The sequence below is a fragment of the Cyanistes caeruleus genome, chromosome 20, assembly GCF_971803275.1.
Source record: "Cyanistes caeruleus chromosome 20, bCyaCae1.hap1.1, whole genome shotgun sequence".
Taxonomy (NCBI): Eukaryota; Metazoa; Chordata; class Aves; order Passeriformes; family Paridae; genus Cyanistes; species Cyanistes caeruleus.
Genome location: NC_141720.1, coordinates 983994 through 1007475, shown reverse-complemented (window position 1 = coordinate 1007475; position 23482 = coordinate 983994). Strand labels below are relative to the sequence as shown.

Sequence of the window (23482 nt, the reverse complement as noted above, 5' to 3'; positions counted from 1 at the left end):
GACATAAGTCATTCCTTAGAGATGGAATGCTTCTGCATGTGGCCACTGAACACAAACAATAATCTGTGTCCTCACCCTGTGGACAGACATATTTTTGTGGGAGACAGACTCCTTTCCATAGGTACAAGTGGTGCAGGAGGTGTTAAATATCTGGATAATAATCTGGATGCTGAATTAGTGAGCATGGTGAAGAACCTTGTATGCATGTGGTGAGGATTTTTTTTTTTTTCATTTGAAGAGAAAACTCCATTCAAAAAGTGCCTGTTACAGGTAGAGGAATACATGCTAAAAACTGTTTTTGATTAGGGCATATGAAATAGGAAGTGAAATTCTCCACTAGGCCTGGTTTTTCCAAGGAAGCAGAAGTTGTCTAATCTTACAGAACACATATCTTGCAAGATGGGGTTCCAAATATTAATATATTTTTATATTAAAAAGTTTTTGAAGAGTATCACAAGGCTCAGGACTCTGTCCCATTTGTTCTCAGACTCCTCTGAGGCAGCAGGATGGGTTCCTGCTCTCTGGCCATATGGATCACATTTCCCTGGTCACCATTCCTGTGTTTGGTTGTGTAACATCTGAGCAAAAACCACCACTGAGGATAAGGAAGTATCTGTTTATTCAGGAATTACGTAATCTTGGAAAATATGGGTCACATGGCCCTGCTTTTCTGTCTGCTCTTCCCAGTGCTGTCCTGTGTCTCCTCACTGCTCAGGATCCTCTGTTGTCCTCAGCTGATGAGTGAATGCTGAGAGGTTTCAGCAGGAGGTTCCCAGGTGACTCCTGGCTGAGCACCACCCACCCTCCTGCTCCTCCATCTCAGCACAGCTCTTACTCCCCTGGCCTTTGAGCCATCCTGCCTTACCTCTGCCTAAACTTCCTCCTGAGGTTTTGTGCTCTGCACAAAACTGCCTCTCACTCCATTGGGCCTGTGGGTAATGACATGGTGTGTGCCTCACTTAATGAAGTTTAGTGCATTGTCCTGTAAAGAACAATCTGTTCTGGATTATTTTTTCTTCTTGTTCAAAGTTACAGATTTCCTGAGGCGTCTGCAGAAGCTGGGAGATTAGGAATGACCGCCCCCTTCTAGGGAAACCTCTAACAGAGGGTGACCAGACAAGTTTGCTATGAAAATAAACTCCATCAGAAGGCCATTATTGTAGCCATGCTGAGAGGAAGAGCTCTGGCCCCTCCTCAGGTAATGGGGATTGTGCTGAGTGGCTGTGACCAGCTTTGCTTTAGTTGTAGAGCTGAAGGATGCTTTGATTCAGAGCAGAAGACAAGACCTTAAGGATCGAACATATGCTCATACTTCATTATCTTGTTTAAATCTTTTAATTAAACATTAATTAATGCATATAACTGTATCAAGCTGCCAAATGATGTGGTGCAGCTCCAGGAAGCTTGTGTGAGCCAACATCCCAACTGGAATCCATAGTGTGGAACTGGAGCACTGTTTGGGGTGTCTGTGTGATGGCTCCTTGTGGAGAGGGCAGCCTGACTCTTGGGGACACAGCAACCTGGTAAAGAGAGGCACAAATACATTGGTAGCAATAAACATGAGGATTTGATTAGAATAAAATAAGCAAATGATGGCAGCCAGGAGGCCTGAAGGATGGGTGTTTGGAGGAGCAGGTACTGTAGCGTGTGATTGTTGGCCCCAGCCCTGTGATCTGTCTGGGCTGCAGAGAACCTGAGCTCAACTCTGGCTTAAAGTGTCACCCCTGAACCTCCCTGTGTGGGTGATGTGGTTGTGCTTCATTCTCCTCCTACATCCTGCCTGTGGGGTTTGTCATGATCACCTTAATAAGGGTCTGTCTCAGACTGGGCAAATGCCATCAGTTGTGGGCATGGCTCACGGACAGCAGAGTGGTTTTGATGTGCCAAAACTTTGTCATTATCTTCAGTATACACAACTGTGCTGTAATTGTTCCAGCTGGGATCCTCAGTGGAGGTGGTGGCAGAGGATTGGATCTGTGTGGATTTCTCCCCTCACGAAACATGGAAGCCCTGCACATTGTTTTAAGAGCCCATTCTTTGCCTGTGTTGTGCATTTCAGCTGGGAGAGTTGGGCTCTGGGTGTCTGTCCCTGCTAACTGCTGCCATCCTGGCATGTCACAGGCTGCCCAGGCGTTGATCCCTCTTGAATCTGAACACAAGATGTTGTCTGCATCTCTGGCTGGACATCCTCCAGAGTGCCTGTCATCCTTCAGATGTTCTGAAGTCTGTAGGTGTGAATAGCTCAGCCTGCTCACAGGTAGACAGGGAGAATGTGCCCTGTGTCACACTGTGTTCCTGCTTGGCTCTGCTGATGCAGTTTGAATCCAGCAAACTTCCATGGTTAGGGACAAGCCCAGGAAATCCAGATTTGTGCAGCCTCACCCACAGTGTGTATTGGAGCTCCTGAGCTGTGCCCTTCTCTTTATCCAAACCCCTTCTGGTGTGCTGAGCTTTTGTGAAGCCTTACATTTCTGGGAAAAGCTTTAGGATGAGACTGTAAGTACCAGGGCAAGCCACAGTTCCGTGTGAGCTCACAAACATCCCTTGAGTTCTTAATATAGCTCTAAGAGTTCCTTCTTCAGGAATTGTGCAAGGGAAAAACAGGGGTGTGCAATTAAGTGTTCTGGGCATAGCACAGTCTCTCCCTGTGTCTCAGTGCCAGCCTGGGGTTGCTGAAGTTGCTTGGGAGAGTTCCAAGGGAGTTTTCACGCTGGGAAACAGCAGTGTGTATCTGCAACACGTGTTCTGCTGCGTTACTGAAGAATGTGGTGTTTGTTCCTTGTGTCTTTAAAGTGTGTCTTTGCAGTTTGGCCCAGGGGCCTGGCCACCATTGCTGGGTGCTGCTGCAGCATGAGCAGGTGGAATTGGGCTGTCCCTCAGCTGTGCCTTTAAAGCGCCTCTGGAGCTCTGCTTGGGATCCTGCAAGAATCACAAGTCCACCCATTTGGAAAGGAAGCAGTTAAAGCAGAAAAGTTTGTCAGGAAATTGAATAAACTAAAAGCAGTGCTTAGGTCTCCTGATGACCAGCTCAGTGGAGCCCACAGCTAGAGCCAGTGAACAGAGCTGCAGTGTCTGCAGGCTGCTGCTTCCTTCCCACTCCATTTACAGCACTGCTGAACAAAAAAGGGATTGGGCTTGGGACCACAAGCCAGGAGCCAGTGGAGCTCAGTCTGCCAGCAGCACTGCTGTAAGTAGAGCACAGGGAACTCCTGGGTTCCTTTTCCATTCCTTCTGTGTTTTTTCTGTAGCATTCCTTTGTGTCATGCAGCGCTCAGCCATATGTGATGTATAAGCTTTTCCAGCTTGCTATTTGTAATAATTTTCCTTTGGCTTTCTCTCAGGAACTTTGATTTTAATTCTTAGTGAATATTACCAAGTCTTTCTAGCTTGTTCAGGAGAAGAGAGGGACCTCCTGACCCTGTTCTTGCTATCAGAAGTGTTGGTAGAGAGATGTTGGGTCAGTCACGAATCACTCCAGCTGTGCTGAGAGGAGTCAGGGGGTTGTGAGCAGGAGCCAGTCCTGTGCTGGCCACTGCAGCAGCACGCTCTCTGTGGGACAAATAACTGCTCTAAAGGACACTGGAGAGGGGATTTTTAAGGCTCTGATCCTTTTGGGCAGAGCCAGTGGAATTTTATTTCTGAGCTGGTTTGGAAAAGATGAGGCACTGTTTAGAAGGGAAGAGTTGATGCTGTAATGGGCATTGATTTAGGGGCCCAGTGTTAATCCTGTTGGACTTCTGATTTGGAAAGGGGCTTCATTCCCTTTGGGACTTTAAGAGAGGTCTGTTTGACATTGAGCTGATTGTAGAGGACTTTCTGGGAGCTTGGTAGATCCTTCCCATAGTGTGTCCTGTTTCTGCATGTCCTGTGTTTCTGCATTGAAAAGTGTCTTTTCCTTGGGCGTTTGCCACAGGAAAAACTGCAATTTGTTATGAAGTTGCAGGGCTCTGGATAAACACAGCAGAAGCGATAGATTGGGAAGCTGTGGAGGGGGTTATGTATAATGACAGTGATCTTTGGCTGAGACCTGCTCTGGCTTTGGCATCTCATCAGGTCCAGCTCATTTATCTGATTATTCTTTTACTCATTACTCATTTACCATGTCACCTCCTGCCTTTCCTCCCCTTCTCTGTGCCCTGGAGTTGCAAACATGGCCTCCTGGTGTGTGTGAGGTGAGGCAGCACTGGTTTGGTGTTGGTGGAGGGTGAGGGTGAGTCCTGGTACTGACAGTTTGCTGCTGTCAGATCCTGCTCCTGGCTGCACCTGTCCTGATCCAGCCTGGATTGCAGAGCTGCCACGGTGGCATTGCAGGGCTGGGACATCTCAATGTGAGCAGGTCCTGCTTAAAGAAAGAGGAGAATTTCCTCATTCCTTTCTCCCGTTCCACCCTGTTTGTTTTCTTAGGCAGTAGGTTACTGCAAAGCATAAAAAATCACTCTGTGTGTGTGTCCCTTGTGACAGGTACACCCTGGGGTCTTCCCCTTCAGGTGTTCAGAGTACCTGAGCCTGATGCAGCCATGGGCTGTGGCAAATCCCTCTCCATGCTCAGGAATCCACTCCAATGCCTCTCCCTCTCAGTGCAAACATACGGAGCAGGCAGCAGCCAGAGATCAAATCACCCATTCAGGCAGAAATACCTGCTGAAGGGCTGGCTTTGTACAAGGCTAAGCCTATTTAAAGAATAGAAAAACTGTTAGAATAGAAATAGAAACTTGTGGGGGGGTGGATTTTTTCCCTTCAGCTATGGAGTCATAAAGCACCACCTTGTAACAAACACAGCTCCACATCTGTCAGCTTCTTAGGAACTGTGCAAAGCAACCAGGGATTTGCAGCTTGGAATATTACACATCCATTAACCTGTTACTGCTGCTGCTCTAGATACTGTTTTTTACCTCAAGGCTTAGGTAGAAAACTCCTAAATTGTAAATCAGAGTCTGATTGTCCACTGGAACTGATTTATTTTTAAACAGAAATTTATCCACTCTTTGTTATCTTCAGTGACCCAAAACACAGCTGAAGTGGCTTAGATGAGGTTATTTCCTCTTAAGCTACTTAATACCTCATCCTTTCAGGATCTCATAAAATGTCCTTTAGTGTTTGGTGTCTGCAGCGAGGGGTTGGGTTTGGTGTTGGAGCACTGGGATAGCAGGGTGGGATGGAGCTGCCCAGGTGAGGGTCAGACTTGCTCTTTGTAACCTGTACCAAGGCCAGCCCAGCCACAGGCAGCCACTCCTGAACACCTGACCAAGTTCTTTGTTCCTACAGAGTAAATAGACTGTGAACACATCCACTATTTCTCCCTTTCTGCAGACAAATGATGATTAGTGAGAAGAAAAGGAGTGAAAAGCTGGACACAGCCCAGCCACGAAGACAGTTTTTCATCTGGTAACCAGCCAGGGCTTCTGTGGAGTGTTTTGGAAGCTGCTGAGCTTGGCAGGAATGCGAAATCCTAAAAGGAATAAATAATCATTGGACAGTAGTCACTGGTGAGGATGTTGTATTCAAAAGCAATGGATCAGTCAACTGAGAGAAGAGGGAGGAGACAGAGACAGCTCTAAACTCTGCTCTCTGTGGACAGGACACATAGAATGGCTGGAGCTGGGCCAGGCCAGGCTCAGGCTGCAGAGCAGGGCAAGGCTCTTCCCCCAGAGGCTGCTGGCACTGCCCAGGCTCCCCAGGGAATGGGCACGGCCCCGAGGCTGCCAGAGCTCCAGGGATGCCCAGGCTGGGATGCTGGGGGAGTCTGTGCAGGGCTGGGCTGGATGATCCTGGTGGGTCCCTTCCAGCTGAGGATATTCCATGGTTCTATGACTCCAGGAGACTTTGGCTGCAGGAGAGGGGAAGTTCTTGTGTTACGTCTTTCCTCTCACACCACATTTACCTTTGATCCCACGGGCAAAGCACTTGGGCTGTTCTTGTTCCTTCCCTGATGCAAAAGACAATTTGAAGTTTGTGTGTCTTGGCAGAGGATTCCTTTCCCAAGTGTTTGTATTTTGGGACTGCAGCTCTAGAGCCTGAACATTTCAGCTCTGGAACAGGATGATCTTCCAAGCTGTGCCTTATGGAAATCACAGTGGGCATTCCACAGGTATCCCTCGGTGAAGTTTTTCTCTGTCAGCTGAGCTACTGCTCTCATTGTTCTCTCTTCTTATCTCCCCATGAACATTTTTCTGGTCTCAATGTTTAAGCACAAATCAGGGACAAAGTGAGCTAAAAAGTATTAGCAGAAATGTGGACAGGGAATTCATTCTGCTTTAGCCAGTGCCATTGGATTCTGTGATAAGTTACTTTCCAGGGGATTGTTTTGAAGTTGTCTGATGAAATAAGAAATAGGCTACAAACTTCATCTGCACAGAGGTGCAGAACACACCTGAGCTGTGGGTGCCTGGTGTCACTTCTTGTTGCTTCCCTGCATTATTTAATTTCAGTGTTTGCAGGGTATTACTTCTGTGTGTCTCTTGAGTTCCACCCCAGCACTGCTGACTTAATTTCCTTGCTTTCCCCAAATCTTTAACTTCTCTCATTGCTCACTTCAATTTAACCACAAAGCCCTGTCACAGATGCTCCACAGGGCACACTGACCACCAGAGACCCCTGCACAGGGTCACTGTCACATGCTGAGCCAGCTCCACCACTGGCTGCCTTTTATTTGCTACTTCCAGTTTAGAAAGCTCTTCTAGAGTCTCATTTCCTCTCTTCAGTCTAAATATAGCCATGCCTGTTCAAACACCATGCTGCCTTTTTGGCTTAAAAAACTGAAAAAACACACTTGTCAACTCTCCTTATGATTTATGTGGAAGAAAGTCTGTCTCTCATTTCTTTTTAAACTTTAATTTGTAAAGTGTCCGAACTTTTTATTTCACTTGGTTTTCCTTCAGTGCAGGACTGGAGTGGGAGGGTACAGAGGGTTCCAGGCAGAGTCCAGAAGGACAGATGCTGTGCTTTCAGGACTGACTGCTATTCCCAGGTTATTTTCTCTCCCATTGCGATTTCGTCCTGATGATTTTCATTTCCCACCAGCAATTTACAGCCTATAGGTAACCAAGGAGGGTATTTTTATTTTTTTTAGTGTGTCCAGACATCCCTGATTTGTGGTAACCAGATTAAGGATTGTGACTGGCAGCCTCTTGAGTGTTTCTGTCACTGTGGGTAATGTGATTAGAGGGAGATGTGGCAGTGTAAAGCTCATGGAAATGAAATTGGATTGCCTGTAGCTGTTGCAGACCTTTACCTGGCAGTAGGTCTTGTACCAACTAACACAATTTCTGTTTCAAACATGTTCCCAATAAAATGCATAACTGTCAATTAAGAGAAATCCTGTAATCTGATCCTTTAGTATATGCAATTTAAACTGGGGATTGTGATATTTTTGCCTCTTGCAAGACTGCACTTGGGAAGGGGCTCTGTTTTTTTCTTCATGTAGATAAGAAATGTTCCTTTATGCTGAGCACTTGCCCCAGGTGCCATCTCAATCAAATTAAGCTGCAGAGGGACACACCTCCTTTAAAGTGTCCTGCTCTGTGCTCTCTGTAGCCAGAGCAGGACCGTGAGGACGCTCCAGGAGTTTTCCAGAGGCAGCCGTTCTCAGTGGCTTGAAATGTTTTCTTGTGCACTAGCAGTAGCACATTCTGTTTAGAAAAGGGCTTCATTTTCTGTTTGTTTTTCAGGGTCCCACTTTTCTATGTGCCTTTCTGAATCCATCTGTCCTCAAGATGTCTCACCACATGAACAGCTCCACGCTGCCAACCTCGCATCCTCCTGACCATCACCACCCCTCCACCACAGCCTCGGGACACAGTCACGGATCTGACATGATGATGATGGTAAGTAGAGAAGTCAGAGTTAACAGAGGGTTTTTCCTTGTCTGTGGTTCAGAGTAACTTGTAATCTTAAAGACTGTGCTCTTGAGAGCTGGAAATGAAGCTGAGCTTTGGAAGGCAGGAATCCATCCAGGTTAAACCCAGATCCCATTGTGGGTCTTCTGGAGTGAAGGAGCGGCATGAGGGACACAGAGCAGGAAATTGATTTCAGAGCTAGAGATCCTTTGGCAAAATTGTCTTTTCTTGCCAAAACCTTTCCAGCAGCCAGCCTGGTGTCTGCTCTGCAGCCAGCTAAGGGCAGAAATGCAAGGCAAGAGTTTTCCTGCAGGAAATGGATGGAGTTCTGCAGGCAGCCCTGAGAGGATTGCCCAGCAGTGTGAGGGGCTGTGCTGAGCTCCCTGTGTGCCCTGAACTCTCAGAGCACACTCGATTTGGGGAGCACAGCACTGCCAGGGCTCTTTGCCATGTTGGCAGCAAGGCTGTATTGGTTCTGATTCCTGCTATTTCAGCTGCCTTTGATTCCAGCAGGTTCAGACTTGTGCATTCTGGCATCACTGAGCCTTTGCAGAGATCCTGGCCAGAGTTTCCCTGGAGATGGCCGGAGGATCAGTGTTTGTGTGTAGCCAGTTCTAGGAACTTCTTCAGCTTTTTCTCCTTTTCCTAAATAACTTTTGGAGTGAGCTTCAGATTATTAAAACATGTCTGTTTATGGTTAAATTTCAAAAGGAGGGGAGAGAGGGCACATTTCCATTTCAAATGAGCGTGTTCTCAGGAGTGGATTTTGCAAATTGTCAGTAGAAGTTTGTTTGCCAGCTCTGTGCCTGAGGAGAGAACCAAGAATCTCTGCTTCTATTGCAAGCAGTGTCACAGCAGGAGAGGAGAGCACCAGAACAACCTTGGTGGGCATGGCCCATATGGAGCTCTCAGTCCAGCACTGGCACTGCTCTCCTTGTGAAGCTCTTCCCATCACTTCAGCTCAGTATTGGCATCCCTGGGCCATTACTTTCCATGTAAATGTCATTTCTTTACAAATGTCAAGTGTTCAGTGAGGACCCTGCCTTGCCCTGCAGCTGAAAACTGTGAGTAATTGCACAAGATTTTGAATTTATATTGCAAATAAATCTGTCAGGGAAGGCAGTACATAGGTACAGCATCTTAGATAATAGACTGAGCACATTTAATGTGTGTTTTCCCATTCTTCACTGGTACCAAGTCACAGACTCAGGTTCAGCTGCAGTTCTTTGATTTATGTGGGTTTTGTTTCAAATGTAAATATGTTCATTTCACTGAAGAGATTAAAGTACTCTCTAAAAGGTGTTTTACAGTAATTTCTGCTCTGGGGAAAATGAGCTGATTCTTACGGATGCAGAAATGAATCATAACTCTGAGCTTCAGCAAAATAACCTTAATTAAGTAGCGAGGGAAGTTCAAAGAGAAGTTCCTCTTGCTTGGTAAGGACTTGCCATGTGAAAGCCCTGTGTGCAGCTGTGCCCAAGACATGCCAAGCTGTATTTACCTGGAAGGGAAGTTTGTGCCACCTCCAGCTGGCCTGGGGATCTTTGGTGTCTCACCTTCCCACAGCATTCCCTGTGCAGGCTCAGGAGCCCTTGTTTTCATCCAGGGGCAGCTGTGGATCAGCTTTACCTCCTTGTGCAGCTGTGTTTAGACCTCTATTTCCCATAGGAGATTGGGAATTCCTTAGGGAGACAACACTGCTGGCACAGTGCAGGAGGGGACCCAAGGACTGTACAGCCCTTACCTGTATCATACAGATGAGGTCCACGTGGGGAAGGGAAAGTGCCCTGTACCCCAGTTCCTGAGGGGATGGGGAGGCAAGGAGGAGCTCCATGGAGCCATCCCAAATCCCTGACTGCTGCTGATGCTGAGCAGAAAAGGAGCTCCAAAAGCAAGGAGAGGGCACTTCCCTGGAGTTCTGTGAAGGACAGGGCCTCCTGCCCAGGGCTGCCTGAAGGAGGTGGGAACTGGAGCCTGGAGCATCTCATCCCTTGTGTGTGTGACACCAGATCTCCTGGAGAGTTCCTTGGTGGTTAGGTGATGACCAAATAAACTGATCTGAGTTCTTGTTCCTGTACAAACCCCATTGTTGCACCTTGCTCTGAGCTCCTTGGGATGAGCTCTTCAGGCTCATCTTGGTGTTCTTTGTATTTTGGGCAGGCCATGACTTTCCACTTCAGCTGTGAGAATGTGCCATTGCTGTTCTCTGGACTCACAATCAATTCTCCTGGAGGTTAGTAACACTGTCTTGTGCAGTCCAAACAAAGGGTTTGCAGTCGGTGTTTCAGGATTCATGTTTCAGGAATTACTTTGTTACTTGTGTTAAAAATCTGTGGACATGCTGTGTTGAGTCTGGTTTAAATGGCATCTGTGGGGTGAAAGAAAAATGGAGATATTTGTAGAGTTCATGAATTTGGTTTTATTAGCAAAAGCGATCACTGCTTTTGCTTTATGGGTGAAATTCCAGTGAGTGTCTGGATGAAATTCCCATTTCCCACCTATCTGTGCATGCACACAGAGCCTGGCCCCAGCAAAATGGGGTTGTTCAATCACACAGTGACTCCGCTGACACATTCCAGAGACAATAATATTTCCTCTCTTGTCAGAAATGGCTGGTGCTTTTGTGGCTGTCTTCTTCCTGGCCATGTTTTATGAAGGCCTTAAGATTGCCCGGGAGTGTCTGCTCCGTAAATCCCAAGTCAGCATCCGCTACAACTCCATGCCAGTGCCCGGCCCCAATGGCACCATCCTGATGGAGACACACAAAACCGTGGGGTAAGGATTGCACTTCATTCTAAAGCAAAGCTCTGCAGGGGAAACTGGCACAGAAGAAACTTTGTGCAGCCAGTTTTGATCTCTGGAGAGTGTCCTGGCTCCAGACTGGGATGCTGCGTGGCACTGGAGGATGGGGACAGAAGGAGGAAAGCAGCAAAGAGACAGATGAGCTTGGGGTTTTTGTAATGAACACATTTGGGGAAGTTCCCAGGAACAGAGTTTGGGTGTTACATCCAGTGACCCCGACAGAAAACACTCAGGATCCTTTTGTTTACTGGTAGTCAAGGCCTCTGTGCAGAACAGGAGCCATTCAGCTTTTAAAGGGGGGAGTAAAAGAAGCTTGGAAAAGTCTGTTTCTCAGCTAAAAGTTGTGTCCTCCAAGCTCTGTGCTTGCTTTGCACTGTGAGCAAAACCCCAGCTCCAGGTGCCAGCTGCACACGGGAGTCCCTGCCCAGGCTGGTGTCACCTTCTCTGCCACCCCACGCCCACCTTGCTGTCCTGGCAGCTTTCTCTCTGGGCATGTGCATTTCCCACCTGTTCCATTTGCTGACTTGTTTGGCTTTGTGTTCCCAGCCAGCAGATGCTGAGCTTGCCCCACCTGCTGCAGACTGTGCTGCACATCATCCAGGTGGTGGTCAGCTACTTCCTCATGCTGATCTTCATGACCTACAACGGGTACCTGTGCATCGCCGTGGCCGCGGGAGCGGGCACCGGATACTTCTTCTTCAGCTGGAAAAAGGCAGTGGTGGTGGATATCACAGAGCACTGCCATTAACACTGGATGTGCCCACAGGCCTCCCCACCCCGCTGCTCCCTGCAAGCGTGGCCACCCGAGGACTGGAGCATTCCTAAGCTGCCAAGAGAATCATGATAAAGAAAATAAACTGGAGTTCACCACAAGTTCCTGGAGGGATGCAGGGATGTGAGGAGCTGGGACATGCTGTTCCCCTTGACTTTTGAGAGTCCATGGCAGCCATTCTTGGTCAGGATTTGCTTTATTCTTAGATTATGCTGTGATTGAAATTAGTTGGCTGACAGAACTGTAGAAATTATTATTCTAAAAAGAAAACAAAACCATTTTATTTTTAAATTGTAAATGCTCATCAGTGAGGGCTTAATGAACAGTAGGAAAAGATCAAAGTTACCAGTAATGTGTGAATGGCTGTTTTAATTTTGATTTTTTTTTTTTTTCAATGTGTACATAATGCCAGGGGAAGAGATTGCCCTGGCATTGTGGCTTTTGGGGCCAATGACACCCTTTGCTGTAGGACTCAGCCTCTGAGGAAGATTTGGTGCTGCATATCAGACACGCTCAGGTGTGTCCTGGCAAGGGAGGACTTTGACCCAGGATGTGACCTGTGTGCTTCAGGATTCGGTTGAACCTGCCCTCCAAGCCCACCAGAGGATGATGAGTGTTGTTAATGTGATGTACCCAGAGTTTTACTCAGCCTCCAGGGAGAGCACTTGAGTTTGGCTGCTTTCCCTTCACAATTATGGAACAGTTGCAGGATAATAGTTCTGTGTTTTCAGGGCAAAAAGATTCCAAATCCACCATTGAACCCACAGGTACTTCATGTGGAACTGCACCTGGAGGGAACTAGAAGTAAACTTTGGGTTACCAGAACTGCTTCTGTAAATGAGGCAAGTCCTAAATAATGATTTCATGACACTAAAGTTAAAATGGCTGGAGGGTATTCCTGGATGGAGGTGAAAGGGGAAAGCAACCATGTTCCTGTAAAGGAGAGATTTGGGGAAGAGGAGCAGGAAAATACAGGACTACAGCAGCCCTCAGTGTCTTCTCAGGTGGAATTTGGAGCAGAGTGAGCTAATCAAATAGTATTCCTGACCCAGATGACTCCATTTGTCTTGATAATCACAATGTGCCCATGCTGGAGGTGCAGGTTCTCAGTGCAGTGGGGGACAGGTGCTGTGGTGCAGTGAAGAACTCGGTGCCCAGGCAGGACAGGCTGTGAGAGGGCAGAACCACCCTCCTGCCTGCCTGCTGCCTTGGGGAGCAGCTCTGCTTTAGCACCTGGATGTTAAAAAAAGCTCTGCAGAGCGTGGTGCAAAGTTGTACTCCTCCCTCTACCCAGCTTTTGCCCAGTTTGTGCCTGTAACTGGCTGGAAGAGAAGACAGTGGGAATTTGAGAGCAGGCATCACTTTCAGACTGAAGCTGGTGTCTGGTACATGCCACGAGAACAGGAAATCCTGCTGGGATAAAGCCTCTGGGCACACACAGGAAGGTTTTTTCCCCTGAAGATGCTGCTGGTGACTGCTGGCAGCAGCTGTGTGAGGAAAGCTGATCTTTGGAATGAGATTTTTTAGCCCCTAAGCCTTAGAGGGTGAGGCCATCCCTGTGTACCTGGATGCTCCATGGTGCTGGTGCTGCTGTCCCTGAACAGAGCCCACCCTCCCCATCCTCTTTAAGGAAATCCAGAGCTGCTGCTACCAGGGCTTGAATTGCACCTCCTCAAGTCAGCTCTCCTGGGCTGATGCCAACTGTTTATTTGGACATTTTGTTTTCTCTGGACAATGCAACTAGAGAATTAAAGGAGCTGAGTTAAAAGCAGGCCTAGGTTCCTAAACAGCTGCTTTCTGTAGAAAATTTGCATCTGGGTGAAACAGGCAAAGTTGTTTTAATGGAAAAGTTCTAGCCACCTCCTGCTGAAAGACAGGAAAAGTGCTTCCTTCCCCAGTCTGATCTTTGGAGGGAGTTCTGTCTGTGACAGAATCTATTGGTGCCCTCTCTGCACCTGTCACAAACCAAAACTCTCCTGTGCCCTCCAGGCAATCATGTGAGGGGAAACCTGACCCACCCCAACCCTGGAGAGCTGGGGGGAATCTTAGTGTTGGACAGAGAAAATGGACAATCCTTTCCCACTCCTGCTGGAACTGAGAGGAAATCTGAGTGTTTGTTAGAGGAGAATGGAGCTGTTAAAAGCTGGAGATGGTGGTTGATGTTGTGGGTTGATGGTTGCAGGGCTTGACCCCTGAAGGAGCTTAGGATGACATTGCCACCTGCTGCCATTGGTTTTTCTGGAAGGGGCTGGAATTGTTGCCATCACAATCAAGGGTGGAGTGAGGAGTGGCTGTGTGGTGATACTGGTCACCTCCTATACCTCTTGCTGTGTCTTTCTTTGAAACAGAAGCTGCTTGGCCTGATCTTGCTGTCACCTTTTAGCCACTTTTCTGTGTATCCAAGTGACCAGACTTGAATTCTCTGAGGGATGACTTGGAGATCAGGCTGTAGCTTGTGCAGTGTCAATCTGGTTCTTGTTAAGTTCTTCTGCCTCGTTCTGCTTGTACCACCTGTGCCCCTGGAAGAGTTTCCTGCAGGATGAGATTCCAAGGCTCATCTCCTGCCCATGCTGTCCCCAGAGAGGGCACACAGCTTTGTCCAGCATGCACAGGGAGGGGACACTGCCGTGGCAGGGCTCACCTGGGCAGGAGTCTCTCAGGTGCCCCAGCTGCTCCCACAGTCTGCACGAGGGGTGGTTTGGGCACCCTGGGCTGCTCAGGGATGTGAGAAGGGAAGTGGCTGAGGATGAGCCTCTGAGGGTGAGGCTGTGTCCCCTCTGTACAGCCAGGGAAGGGCCGTGTCAGGCTGTTCCCTCCTGCCATGGCTGTGCTTTCCTCAGTTCATTGTCACAATCCAGAGAAGCCACCAAACTCCCTGTGGCCCAGCCTCCCCCTTGCCACAGTGTGTTCTCAGCCCGGGTTGCTGCGTGCTGTGGCAGAGCCTGAGCAAAGCCTGAGCTCCCTCTGGACAGGATCAGCAGCTCTGGGGCAGCCCCAGCCCCTCTCCTGAATTTAACGTTGTCCTGGTTACACGGGGAGGGGAGGGCTGGAAGGATGACCAGACCTGGCTCAGTTAAACTCCTGTGGTGATGCACACACAGCTTGGGTGTGCAGTCCTGCCTGGGGGTCACAGCCTGGGCCTGGCTCTGTGCCCTGAGCTGTGCTCTGCACACCTCTGCCTCCAGATCACCATCGAGGAAGGAGCTCAGAGCATCCAGGCCCTGTCCCTCAGTGGGCTTTCGTTGCTTTTCTCTGAGTGCCTTTTGAGTTTGTCTGGAGCCAGTCCCACCCAATCCAGCAGGATTCTAGTTTTGTTTACAGTGGACTGTCAGTTTTGTTTTTACTCTTGCTCTTTGTGGTGGTAACTTGTCTGATGTTAATGTGAATATCAAGAATCTCCTGTACATAATTAACCAATAAAATAGGTTGCATTTTACTGTGGTGGGGGTGTGTTTTGGGAGCAATCCTCAGTGCGTCCCTCAGAGGGCTCAGTGTTCCTGTTCAGGTGCTGTGGAGTGGGAGTGAGGAGCAGCATCTGCTGGGCCCTGCTGGGAATGCCAGACCAGCAGAGCAATCCCTGATAATTTGATGTGGTGTTAGACAAGAAAAGCAGGTCTTTCCAATTGGAAAAGTTAGAAGTTCTGTACATTTCCCCAGCCTGACCTGAAATTTGATGCACCTACAACAGGGGAAGTTTGAATTTAACTGAATTACTGACCTGCTGAAAAAACCAGACCTGCTCATTGTGCTGAAGATGGGAGGAAACAGACCTGGCCAGAGGCAGGGAGAGCCTCCAGCTCCTGAATTCCCTGCAGGTGCCCTGTGGCAGCCTGCCCTGCTCCTTCCCCAGGCTGCAGGGAACAGTTTCCAGAGCACCAAGAAGCTGCTCAGATTTTTAAGTTGCTTCCTTCAGCTCAGTGCAGTGTGTGCCAGACTCCTCCTGAGTGGGCTCTGCCCCAAATCTCACATTCATCCGAATCCAATCTCACCTCACCCTGCCCAGGCACCTGATGGGAGTAAATCCAGGGACCTGCTGAAGAAATCAATGTGCCATTGGCCTTTTCATGTGACACCATCCATAAGGAACTGTTTGCTGGCCTTTGATCCAAGCAGCAAACAGCCCTGAGCTCCACTCCAGCCGCTCGTGGGATTATTATTATTTTCTTAAAAAAAATACGTTTATTTAAAACAAAACACTCGGCCAAGGGGCGTTCACGGGCATGTTAACAAAACTTAAAAAACAAAACTGTAACAGCTCAGAGAGGGGAGGCGAGGCCCGTCCGGCCCCCGAGGCAGCCCCCGTTAGAACTCGAAGGTGCCAAAGTGCGCGGTGCGACCGCCGGCCTTGGGCTGCGGCTTGTACCCGATGCGGTCATTGATGAGCTGCTCGCGGCTCTTGTGCTCCGTGCCCAGCGCTCCTATCGCCGCCGCCGCCTCCTCGCCGCCCGCCGCCGCCTCCGCTTCGTCCCGCTGCTTCCTGCGGCTCTGCGGGACAACGGGCCAGTCAGGGCCAGGGCCGGGGCCGGGCCGAGCCCCCCGCGCCCAGCCCCGCGCGCACCTCCAGCTCCTTCCGGACGCTCTCGAACTCCTCGATGTCGTCCAGCTTCAGCTCCAGCCGCGTCGGCTTCCGACGGAGCATCGCGACCGGCGACACCGCCACAGGACCCGGCGCTCCCGCCCTCAGCGGGCCCCGCCACACCTCCCGGCGTGCCCCGCGCGCCCCGCCCTACAGCGGAACTGCATCTCCCGGCGTGCCCCGCGCGTCCCGCCCTACAGCGGAACCGCATCTCCCGGCGTGCCCCGCGCGACCCGGAAGTGGTTGTGAGGCGCCGGAGCCCGAGCGCGGCGAGTCTCGCCCTGTTCGCGTTCTCCGGTTCCTGTTTCCAGGCTTGTTATCCGTCCCTGGTCCTGTTCCCGGTGCCGCTCCCGCCATGGCCACCGCGCGGGCACCGGCGGTGCGCGCCGGGGCCCGGCCCCCCGAGGTGAGTGTCTGGGAGAGGGGGGCGGCCCCGGGCCCGCGGGAGCGGGAGAGGCCGCGGGGGTCGCAGCTGCTGTCGCTGTGTGGGGTTTACGATGCTCCGGTGACACCAGAGCGATTTAAAGGAGCCCGAAGGCTCAAGTGTTTTCCTGCGTTTTTACACAATCCTGATTGTTCTCCCGGGAGGTTTGTGTGAGGCTCCCCTTCGGATGGGTTCACTTTCCCCAGCCTTCCAGGGAAGGTCCTGGGAGCTGGAGGATGGCGTTGCTCCAGCTGTGCTGGCACTCAGCAGGAGGAAAAGCTTCGTGTTCTAAAGCTCTTTCAAAAAACTCTACAGATAAGAAATAATAAGGACACAACACTGCCTGATTTAAGCAATTTCATGTGGTATTCTACTTTTGCACTTTGGCCTTCAGGCAAAAACTTTAATATCCAGTGGCTGCTCCATCCATGGAAGTGTTCCAGGCCAGGTTGGAGAGGATTTGGAGCAGCCTGGGATAGCAGAATTTGTCCCTGCCATGGCTGGGGATGGAATTGCATGGGTTTTAATGCTTCTTCTGACCCAGACCAGTCTGGGATTCTGAGATGGTCCTTGCACGGTGCCCGTGTTTTCCTGGCACAGCTGGGTTCTGTGGCATAGCCAGGCTGTTTGTTGGCTGCTCTGCCCCCAAACACACTCCACACTCTGCCTCTCCTGCAGCCCCCCAAGGCCAAGCCTGCAGAGGAGGGCGAGGCACCCCCGGCCAAGCGAGCGCCCATCTTCTACGGGAGCCTGGAGGAGAAAGAGCGGGAGCGCCTGGCCAAGGGCGAGTCGGGGCTGCTGGGCAAGGAGGGCATGAAGGCTGCCATGGAGGCTGGGAACATCAACATCAGCAGTGGTGAGGAGTGCAAACACCCTTTGTTATCCCTCCCCGTAGATGTGTCACTTCCAAATGTCTCTGCTTGCTCTCTGGGCATCACCTCGAGCCAGTCAGGGATGGGTGGCTCCTTGCTTGAATCTTCCCATTTGGGAGGGGTCCGGGGGCAGAGAGGTTCTGGAACAGGGAGGGTGTGGAGTGTCTCTCTCTGGAGACATCCCAAACCCAGCTGGACATTGCTGTGTCACCTGCTGTGGTGACAGAGCTTGGCAGGGGGATGCAGTGGGTGATGTGCAGAGGTCCCTCCCAGCCCCAGCTGTTGTGTGAGCCGTGGTGGCTCTGTGTGCTCAGGGTGTGTCTGTGCCCAGGGGAGGTGTTTGACCTCGAGGACCACATGAGCGAGCGCCAGGCTGAGGTGCTGGCAGAGTTCGAGCGCCGCAAGCGCGCCCGGCAGATCAACGTCTCCACGGATGACTCCGAGGTCAAGGCCTGCCTGAGGGCCCTGGGCGAGCCCATCACGCTCTTCGGAGAGGGGCCTGCGGAGCGCAGGGAGAGGTGCTGTGTCTGCAAACAGGGAACGGCCACTCAGCCAATCCCTCAGGTTTTGCTGGGAGCTGGGGTGCAGCAAGCCCTGCCAGGCAGCAGTGCTGTGTCACCAGGCAGCTGGGAGAGCTGGGGGTGCTCAGTCTGGGGAAGAGGCTCCAGGGAGAGCTCAGAGCCCCTGCCAGGGGCGAAACGGGCTTCAGGGGAGCTGGAGAGGGCCTTGGGACAAGGGATGGGGACACAGGATACAGGGAATGGCTTCCCACTGTTAGATGGGATATTGGGAGTGAATTGTTCCCTGGGAGGGTGAGCAGGCCCTGGCACAGGGTGCCCAGAGCAGCTGGGGCTGCCCCTGGATCCCTGGCAGTGCCCAAGGCCAGGCTGGACAGGGCTGGGAGCAGCCTGGGACAGTGGGAGGTGTCCCTGCCATGGCAGGGGTGGGACACGATGGGCTTTAAGGTGTCTCCCAACCCAACTCAGTCTCAGTTTCTGTTCTAAGAACCTCAAGGCAGAGGGAATGTCACACTGGTATTTGTAAGGTGAGCTGAAAATTCACTGACTAAATCTGGCTTCATGATTTCTTTTTCAGGTTAAGGAACATCCTCTCGGTGGTCGGCACAGATGCGTTAAAAAAGACCAGGAAAGATGATGACAGGTCAAAAAAGTCTAAAGAAGAGGTAAAGGTGTCTCCTGTCCTCTCAGTGCTGAGGGAGGGATGGTATATCCAGGACTGATATATCCAGGGCTCCTGGCTTTGGCCAGCCTGTGGATTCTCATATCATCCCTTCAGGGATGTGTTGCCCATTCCTGCAAACCTGTGGCAATGTCTGGTCTCAGTGAGGAGCACCAAGAGTGGCTTTTACTCACAGACCAAGCTCTGTGCTGCACTCAGTGTGCAAACCAGGAGAGCAGGTGTGTGGGCTCTTACCTACTGTAGCAAGTCCCTTACTTGGGAAGAAAAAAATTCCTGCTGCTGCATTTGTTTCTGCTTCAGAACTCCTTCTGTTTCTGTCTCTCTTCTGAGTCTATTTTACCTTATTATTTTTGAGCTGTAGTGTAAGAAATAATTTCTGCAGCTGTGGGCTTTCTCTTTACTGGGTGATGTGTAAACAAGGAGGGGGTTACATGTCAGTAAATGCAGATGAGTCAGGGTTCAGCTGGAATGTTGAGTGAAGTGGCAGCATGTCAGGATTGGATATGTTGGGCAGAGAGTTTGATTTATCTCTCCAAATCCCTTTTTCTGGGGCTTACAGTTGTGCAGAAGGCCCTTAAAAATAAGCAAGAGCATAGCAGGGTTTGGGGGCAGGTGCTGGGAGGAGCTGAGGGGAATGAACGCAGGGGCAGCAGCACCAGAGATTTTCCATCAGTTTTATTCCTGTTTTGCAGTATCAGCAAACCTGGTACCACGAGGGCCCACGCAGTCTGAAAACAGCCAGGCTGTGGCTGGCCAACTACTCACTCCCCAGGTGAGAGAAAACAGCACAGAGAAGGAGGGAGGTGCAGCCATTTGTCAAATCCAAGTGCAGATCCCACTGTGGGTAGCACGAAAAATCCAGGGAGTGGGGAGACGTGAGCCTAGAGTCTGAGCTCTCAGGGACTGATCCTGCCTTAGCCCAGTTTGGGGGAAGAGCAGGGAAAAGGCGTTCCCAGCAGCAGGGCAGGGGCAGTGCTGGGGGTTGTCACCCCACCTTTGCTCTCCCCAGGGCAGCGAAGCGGCTGGAGGAGGCCCGGCTGCTCAAGGAGATTCCTGAGGCCACCAGGACATCCCAGAGGCAGGAGCTGCACAAATCCCTGCGGGTAGGTTTGGCAGCTGCTCCATTGCTGTGTTCACTGGGTTTGGCTGATCCACCTCAGCAGGAATCCAGCTGCCTCCGAAGCAGCTCCTCCCTTTGAATGTGATTTTCCCAGGGCTTCTGCCTCCTCCTGTGCACATTTGCCTCCCTCACCTCAAGTTTTGGCTGGGGATAGCTCTGGGCTGGTTGCACTTTAGTCATTTATTGATGGTTTTCTTTGTGTTTTTTACAGTCCTTGAATAACTTCTGCAGTCAGATCGGGGACGATCGCCCGCTGTCGTACTGCCACTTCAGCCCCAACTCCAAACTCCTGGCCACAGCCTGCTGGTGAGACTGCCTTGGCAGCACCTGCTTTGGGGGCTGGGAGAGCACAGGAATGTTTTTGGAGCCTTGGGAATTGGGAGAGGCTGCTTCTTCCTGCTCTGAGCTCTCATCACTTCATTTTAGAGCTAAGCAGAGATTCATTGATCTGAGCTGGTTGAACAAGGATCATTAATATGTTCCTTGATGTTCCTTCTCCACTGACATCAGTTTCTTTTCTTCCACAGGAGTGGGCTGTGCAAGCTCTGGTCTGTGCCCGACTGCAACCTGGTTCACACCTTGCGAGGTAGCGAGCGGCTCTCACTGGGGCTTTTGGTTCTTTTGTTCCTCTCCGTGCTGACCTCCCACATCTGAATTGCTTTGTGATTTAAAATGTTGTGTTTGGGCAGATTTTTGTCTTACTGAAAGCATCCCTTGCCTTGGGAGCATGAGAATGTGTCATATAATGAGAAGGGAGGCCTGGCCTTTAGCTCAAACCTCAGCTCCAAGTTTGCTGTTTCTATTTCTGAACAGTTTTGTTTGGTTTCCAAACCTGGTTTGAGTTACTTGAGTTACAAACAGCAGCAGTTTTGGGCAGGTCACTTGATAACAGTGAAGTTCTTTGAGCAGTGGTAACAACTTGGACTAAATGCAGATGTGAGGACAAATCCTTTGATTGATGATGTTGAATTTTGTCTGCACTTTGAGGGTTCCACACCTTGATCTTGGATGCTCCTGGAAATGCAGTTTGGCTGAGGGTGACAGGGCAATATCACCCAGCACTGAGGACACAGTGACAGTGTGCACCTCCCTCACCAGCACCAAGGAAATGCTGCTTTTCTGAAGAACTGACCGAGGTCCCGTGGCAGAATCTGAATTTTGGTTTTCCTTGCTCATCAGGACACAGCACCAATGTGGGGGCAATCGTGTTCCACCCCAAGGCCACGGTGTCCCTGGACAAGAAGGATGTCAGCCTCGCCTCTTGTGCAGCCGATGGCTCCGTCAAACTCTGGAACCTGGAAAGGTCAGACCTGTTCCAGATGTGCACAGCTGCAGCATTGCTGTGCTAGGGTTTATTCTGTGTTCCTCCAGCCATTTACCATCCTCCTGCCAGACCCTTGTGGCCAGTGGTCAGTGGTTTGTTCTGTGTTTCAGCGATGAGCCGGTGGCAGACATCGAGGGACACAGCATGAGAGTGGCCCGTGTGATGTGGCACCCGTCCGGGAGGTTCCTGGGCACCACCTGGTACGGACACCTGGGCACTGGCTTTCAGAATGACCACAGGCTGCCCAGCTGCTGACCATGGCTGGGCTGTTGCAGTGTCAGGGACTGCAGGTCATTGGGATTCCCTGTGTGAGACACTGTTGGTCTCAGGTGGGAAGGAAATGGTGCCAGAGCTGGTGAAATAACCTGTTGTTCTCCCTGGAGTTACATAGAGACCAGGGGAAACAGCCTCAAGTTACACCAGAGAAGCTTTAGGTTGGATATTGGGGAAAAAATGTCTTCAAAGAAAGGGTGGTCAGGCACTGGAACAGGTTACCCAGGGTGGAGTCACCATCCTGGAAGTGTTCAAAAAACATGGGATGTGGTGCCTGGGGACATGGGTTAGTGGTGGATGTGGTGGCGCCGGGTTCACACTTGGACTTGATGGTCCTGGGGGGCTTTTCCAACCTGAATGACTCCGTGGTTTAACCAGTGCCTTGTTCTTGCAGCTACGATCACTCGTGGCGCCTGTGGGACCTGGAGGCCCAGGAGGAGATCCTGCACCAGGAGGGGCACAGCAAGGGGGTCTACGACATTGCCTTCCACACCGATGGCTCCCTGGCCGGCACAGGGTGAGCTGCCCTTGGCTCTGCATGGCTGGGAAATGAGATTTCTGCTGGGGGATCGGCTTCCCACTGCCAGAGAGCAGGGACAGATAGGATATTGGGGAGGAATTGTTCCCTGGAAGGGAGGTGAGACCCTGGCACAGGGTGCCCAGAGAAGCTGTGGCTGCCCCTAGATCCCTGGAAAATTCCAAGGCCAGGCTGGGCAGGGCTTGGAGCAACCTGAGGATAGTGAAAGGTGTCCCTGCCCATGGCCAGGATGAGCTTTAGGGTCATTGTGCAATCTGTGATTGCAGAGGCCTGGATGCCTTTGGCCGGGTGTGGGACCTGCGCACAGGCCGCTGTATCATGTTCCTGGAAGGGCACCTGAAGGAGATCTATGGGATCAACTTCTCCCCAAATGGGTAAGGAGGGGGCTGGCACTGATGTGGGAGCTCTGGGTGTAAACCCCACTCCCTAAACACTGCTCTGCCTCCTTGGCAGGTACCACGTGGCCACGGGCAGTGGGGACAACACCTGCAAGGTGTGGGACCTGCGGCAGAGGAAGTGCATCTACACCATCCCTGCCCACCAGAACCTGGTCACCGGCGTCAGGTTCGAACGTGAGTCCCTGCTGCTCCCTGTCCCTGCCCCTCCAGCAGCTCCAATCCACGCCTGCAGCTCAGCAAGGCCTGTGCTGGTAAGCAGAGATGTCATGTTTCCATTTGCAAGCCTCACTTGTCCCCTTTTCCCCTCCTGTGCAGCCAACCACGGGAATTTCCTGCTCACGGGCGCCTACGACAACACGGCCAAGATCTGGACCCACCCTGGCTGGTCCCCGCTGAAGACTCTGGCGGGGCACGAGGGGAAGGTGATGGGCCTGGACATTTCCCTGGATGGGCAGCTCATTGCCACCTGCTCCTACGACAGAACCTTCAAGCTCTGGACAGCCGAGTAGCTCAGAGGGCACCGGTTATGGACTGGGATTGGGATGTTAATGATTTCTGGTTACTTTTTTATATTAAAGAAAAAAATAGGAATCCAAATGTTACAGCAGCTGCAGTCATGGCTGCTCTGCTTTGTGTTGAAGCACTAGTGTTGGCCCCAGGCTCTCTGGTGCCTCCCTGTCACTCACAAACCAACCAGCAGCTCCCCGAGCCATTGTCACGTCCCACAGTCTCAGAGCCCCGTGCTGGGGCTCATCCCCTCCTGGGCCAGTGATGAGCTTCCAGTGCTCAGAGCACTGCCCTCTCCTCCAGGGCCAGCTCTGTGCTGCTGCTCACACAGAGCTGTGGGTGCTGGAGTTGGAGCTGGCACAGGGCAGGGTCTGGCTGCTGCAGACACACAGCGAGGCCAGGGGGCCCGAGCCCTTGAGGCGCAGCATGGCCAGGCAGGCTGCAAGGGAAGGGACAAGGGAATGATCCCAGCTCACTGAGGGATGCTGGGCTTGCTGAGATGAGGCAGGGCCACACCAATCTCCCACCTCCAGGCTCTGCTAGCCTAAGGTGGGTGAGATGCTCAAGTTCCCTTGGAGAGGGGGGTTAGCCCTGGGGAGTGTCTAATGCTGTGAACCTCAAGAGCTCCCAAGAGGTCTCTGCCTGCAGCACAAGGGTTACTGAGAACCTGCTGCTCTGGCAGGGCTTGGCAGGCAAACAAACACCTTTGTGTTCAGCCCAGGGAGGGACTCACCCTCACTGCCAGGTTTAACTCCAAAATGCCCACAATTCTCCTTCAACAGGGAGTTTGGCTTTGGGGAGAATGGGGGAGCTAGAGCTGGGTGTGACCTCAGCTCTCTGG

General features: G+C 51.2%; 3 protein-coding genes across 11 annotated transcripts in view; 2 read left to right on the top strand and 1 right to left on the bottom strand.

Moving 5' to 3' along the window:
* Positions 1-14845, top strand: part of SLC31A1 (solute carrier family 31 member 1) — a 23154-nt gene extending 8309 nt beyond the window's left edge. For 5 of the 8 annotated variants that reach the window (XM_086858633.1, XM_086858637.1, XM_086858635.1 and 2 more), the window contains exons 2-5: positions 7668-7823; positions 9996-10068; positions 10442-10610; positions 11184-14845. In XM_086858633.1, the coding sequence (XP_086714759.1) occupies positions 7713-7823; positions 9996-10068; positions 10442-10610; positions 11184-11385 (555 nt within the window). In that variant the 5' untranslated portion in view covers positions 7668-7712 and the 3' untranslated portion in view covers positions 11386-14845. Of the gene's footprint in view, positions 1-932; positions 1199-2752; positions 3188-5309; positions 5487-7667; positions 7824-9995; positions 10069-10441; positions 10611-11183 lie in introns of those variants that run through there. The other 3 variants (XM_086858632.1, XM_086858631.1, XM_086858636.1) reach the window with 3 other exon arrangements.
* Positions 11782-16102, bottom strand: CDC26 (cell division cycle 26). The gene is made up of 2 exons (XM_086858638.1): positions 15968-16102; positions 11782-15894 (listed from the first exon to the last, which is right to left on the bottom strand). Exons 1-2 carry the CDS (start codon positions 16046-16048, stop codon positions 15712-15714), a joined length of 264 nt encoding a protein of 87 aa, XP_086714764.1. The 5' UTR covers positions 16049-16102; the 3' UTR covers positions 11782-15711.
* Positions 16002-23455, top strand: PRPF4 (pre-mRNA splicing tri-snRNP complex factor PRPF4). Of its 2 annotated transcripts, none has more exons than XM_086858630.1 (14): positions 16002-16391; positions 17088-17265; positions 17613-17799; positions 18377-18464; positions 19174-19253; positions 19491-19584; positions 19813-19907; positions 20129-20187; positions 20781-20904; positions 21036-21125; positions 21593-21715; positions 22003-22110; positions 22190-22300; positions 22450-23455. In XM_086858630.1, exons 1-14 carry the CDS (start codon positions 16002-16004, stop codon positions 22904-22906), a joined length of 2184 nt encoding a protein of 727 aa, XP_086714756.1. In that variant the 3' UTR covers positions 22907-23455. The 2 variants fall into 2 exon arrangements, with proteins under 2 accessions (XP_086714756.1, XP_023802761.2); XM_023946993.2 differs by having other exon boundaries at positions 22190-22308; positions 22450-22731.
* Positions 23456-23482: the final 27 nt, after the last annotated feature.

Bases quoted from the DNA above. Each gene is read 5' to 3' on its own strand.
- PRPF4 (XM_086858630.1), top strand. From the start codon at position 16,002: ATGTCGTCCAGCTTCAGCTCCAGCCGCGTCGGCTTCCGACGGAGCATC. The intron at 18,465-19,173 runs GTAAAGGTGTCT...CCTGTTTTGCAG, and splicing joins CAAAAAAGTCTAAAGAAGAG to TATCAGCAAACCTGGTACCA. The intron at 20,188-20,780 runs GTAGCGAGCGGC...CTTGCTCATCAG, and splicing joins CCTGGTTCACACCTTGCGAG to GACACAGCACCAATGTGGGG.
- CDC26 (XM_086858638.1), bottom strand. From the start codon at position 16,048: ATGCTCCGTCGGAAGCCGACGCGGCTGGAGCTGAAGCTGGACGACATC. The intron at 15,895-15,967 runs GTGCGCGCGGGG...GTTGTCCCGCAG, and splicing joins GCGTCCGGAAGGAGCTGGAG to AGCCGCAGGAAGCAGCGGGA.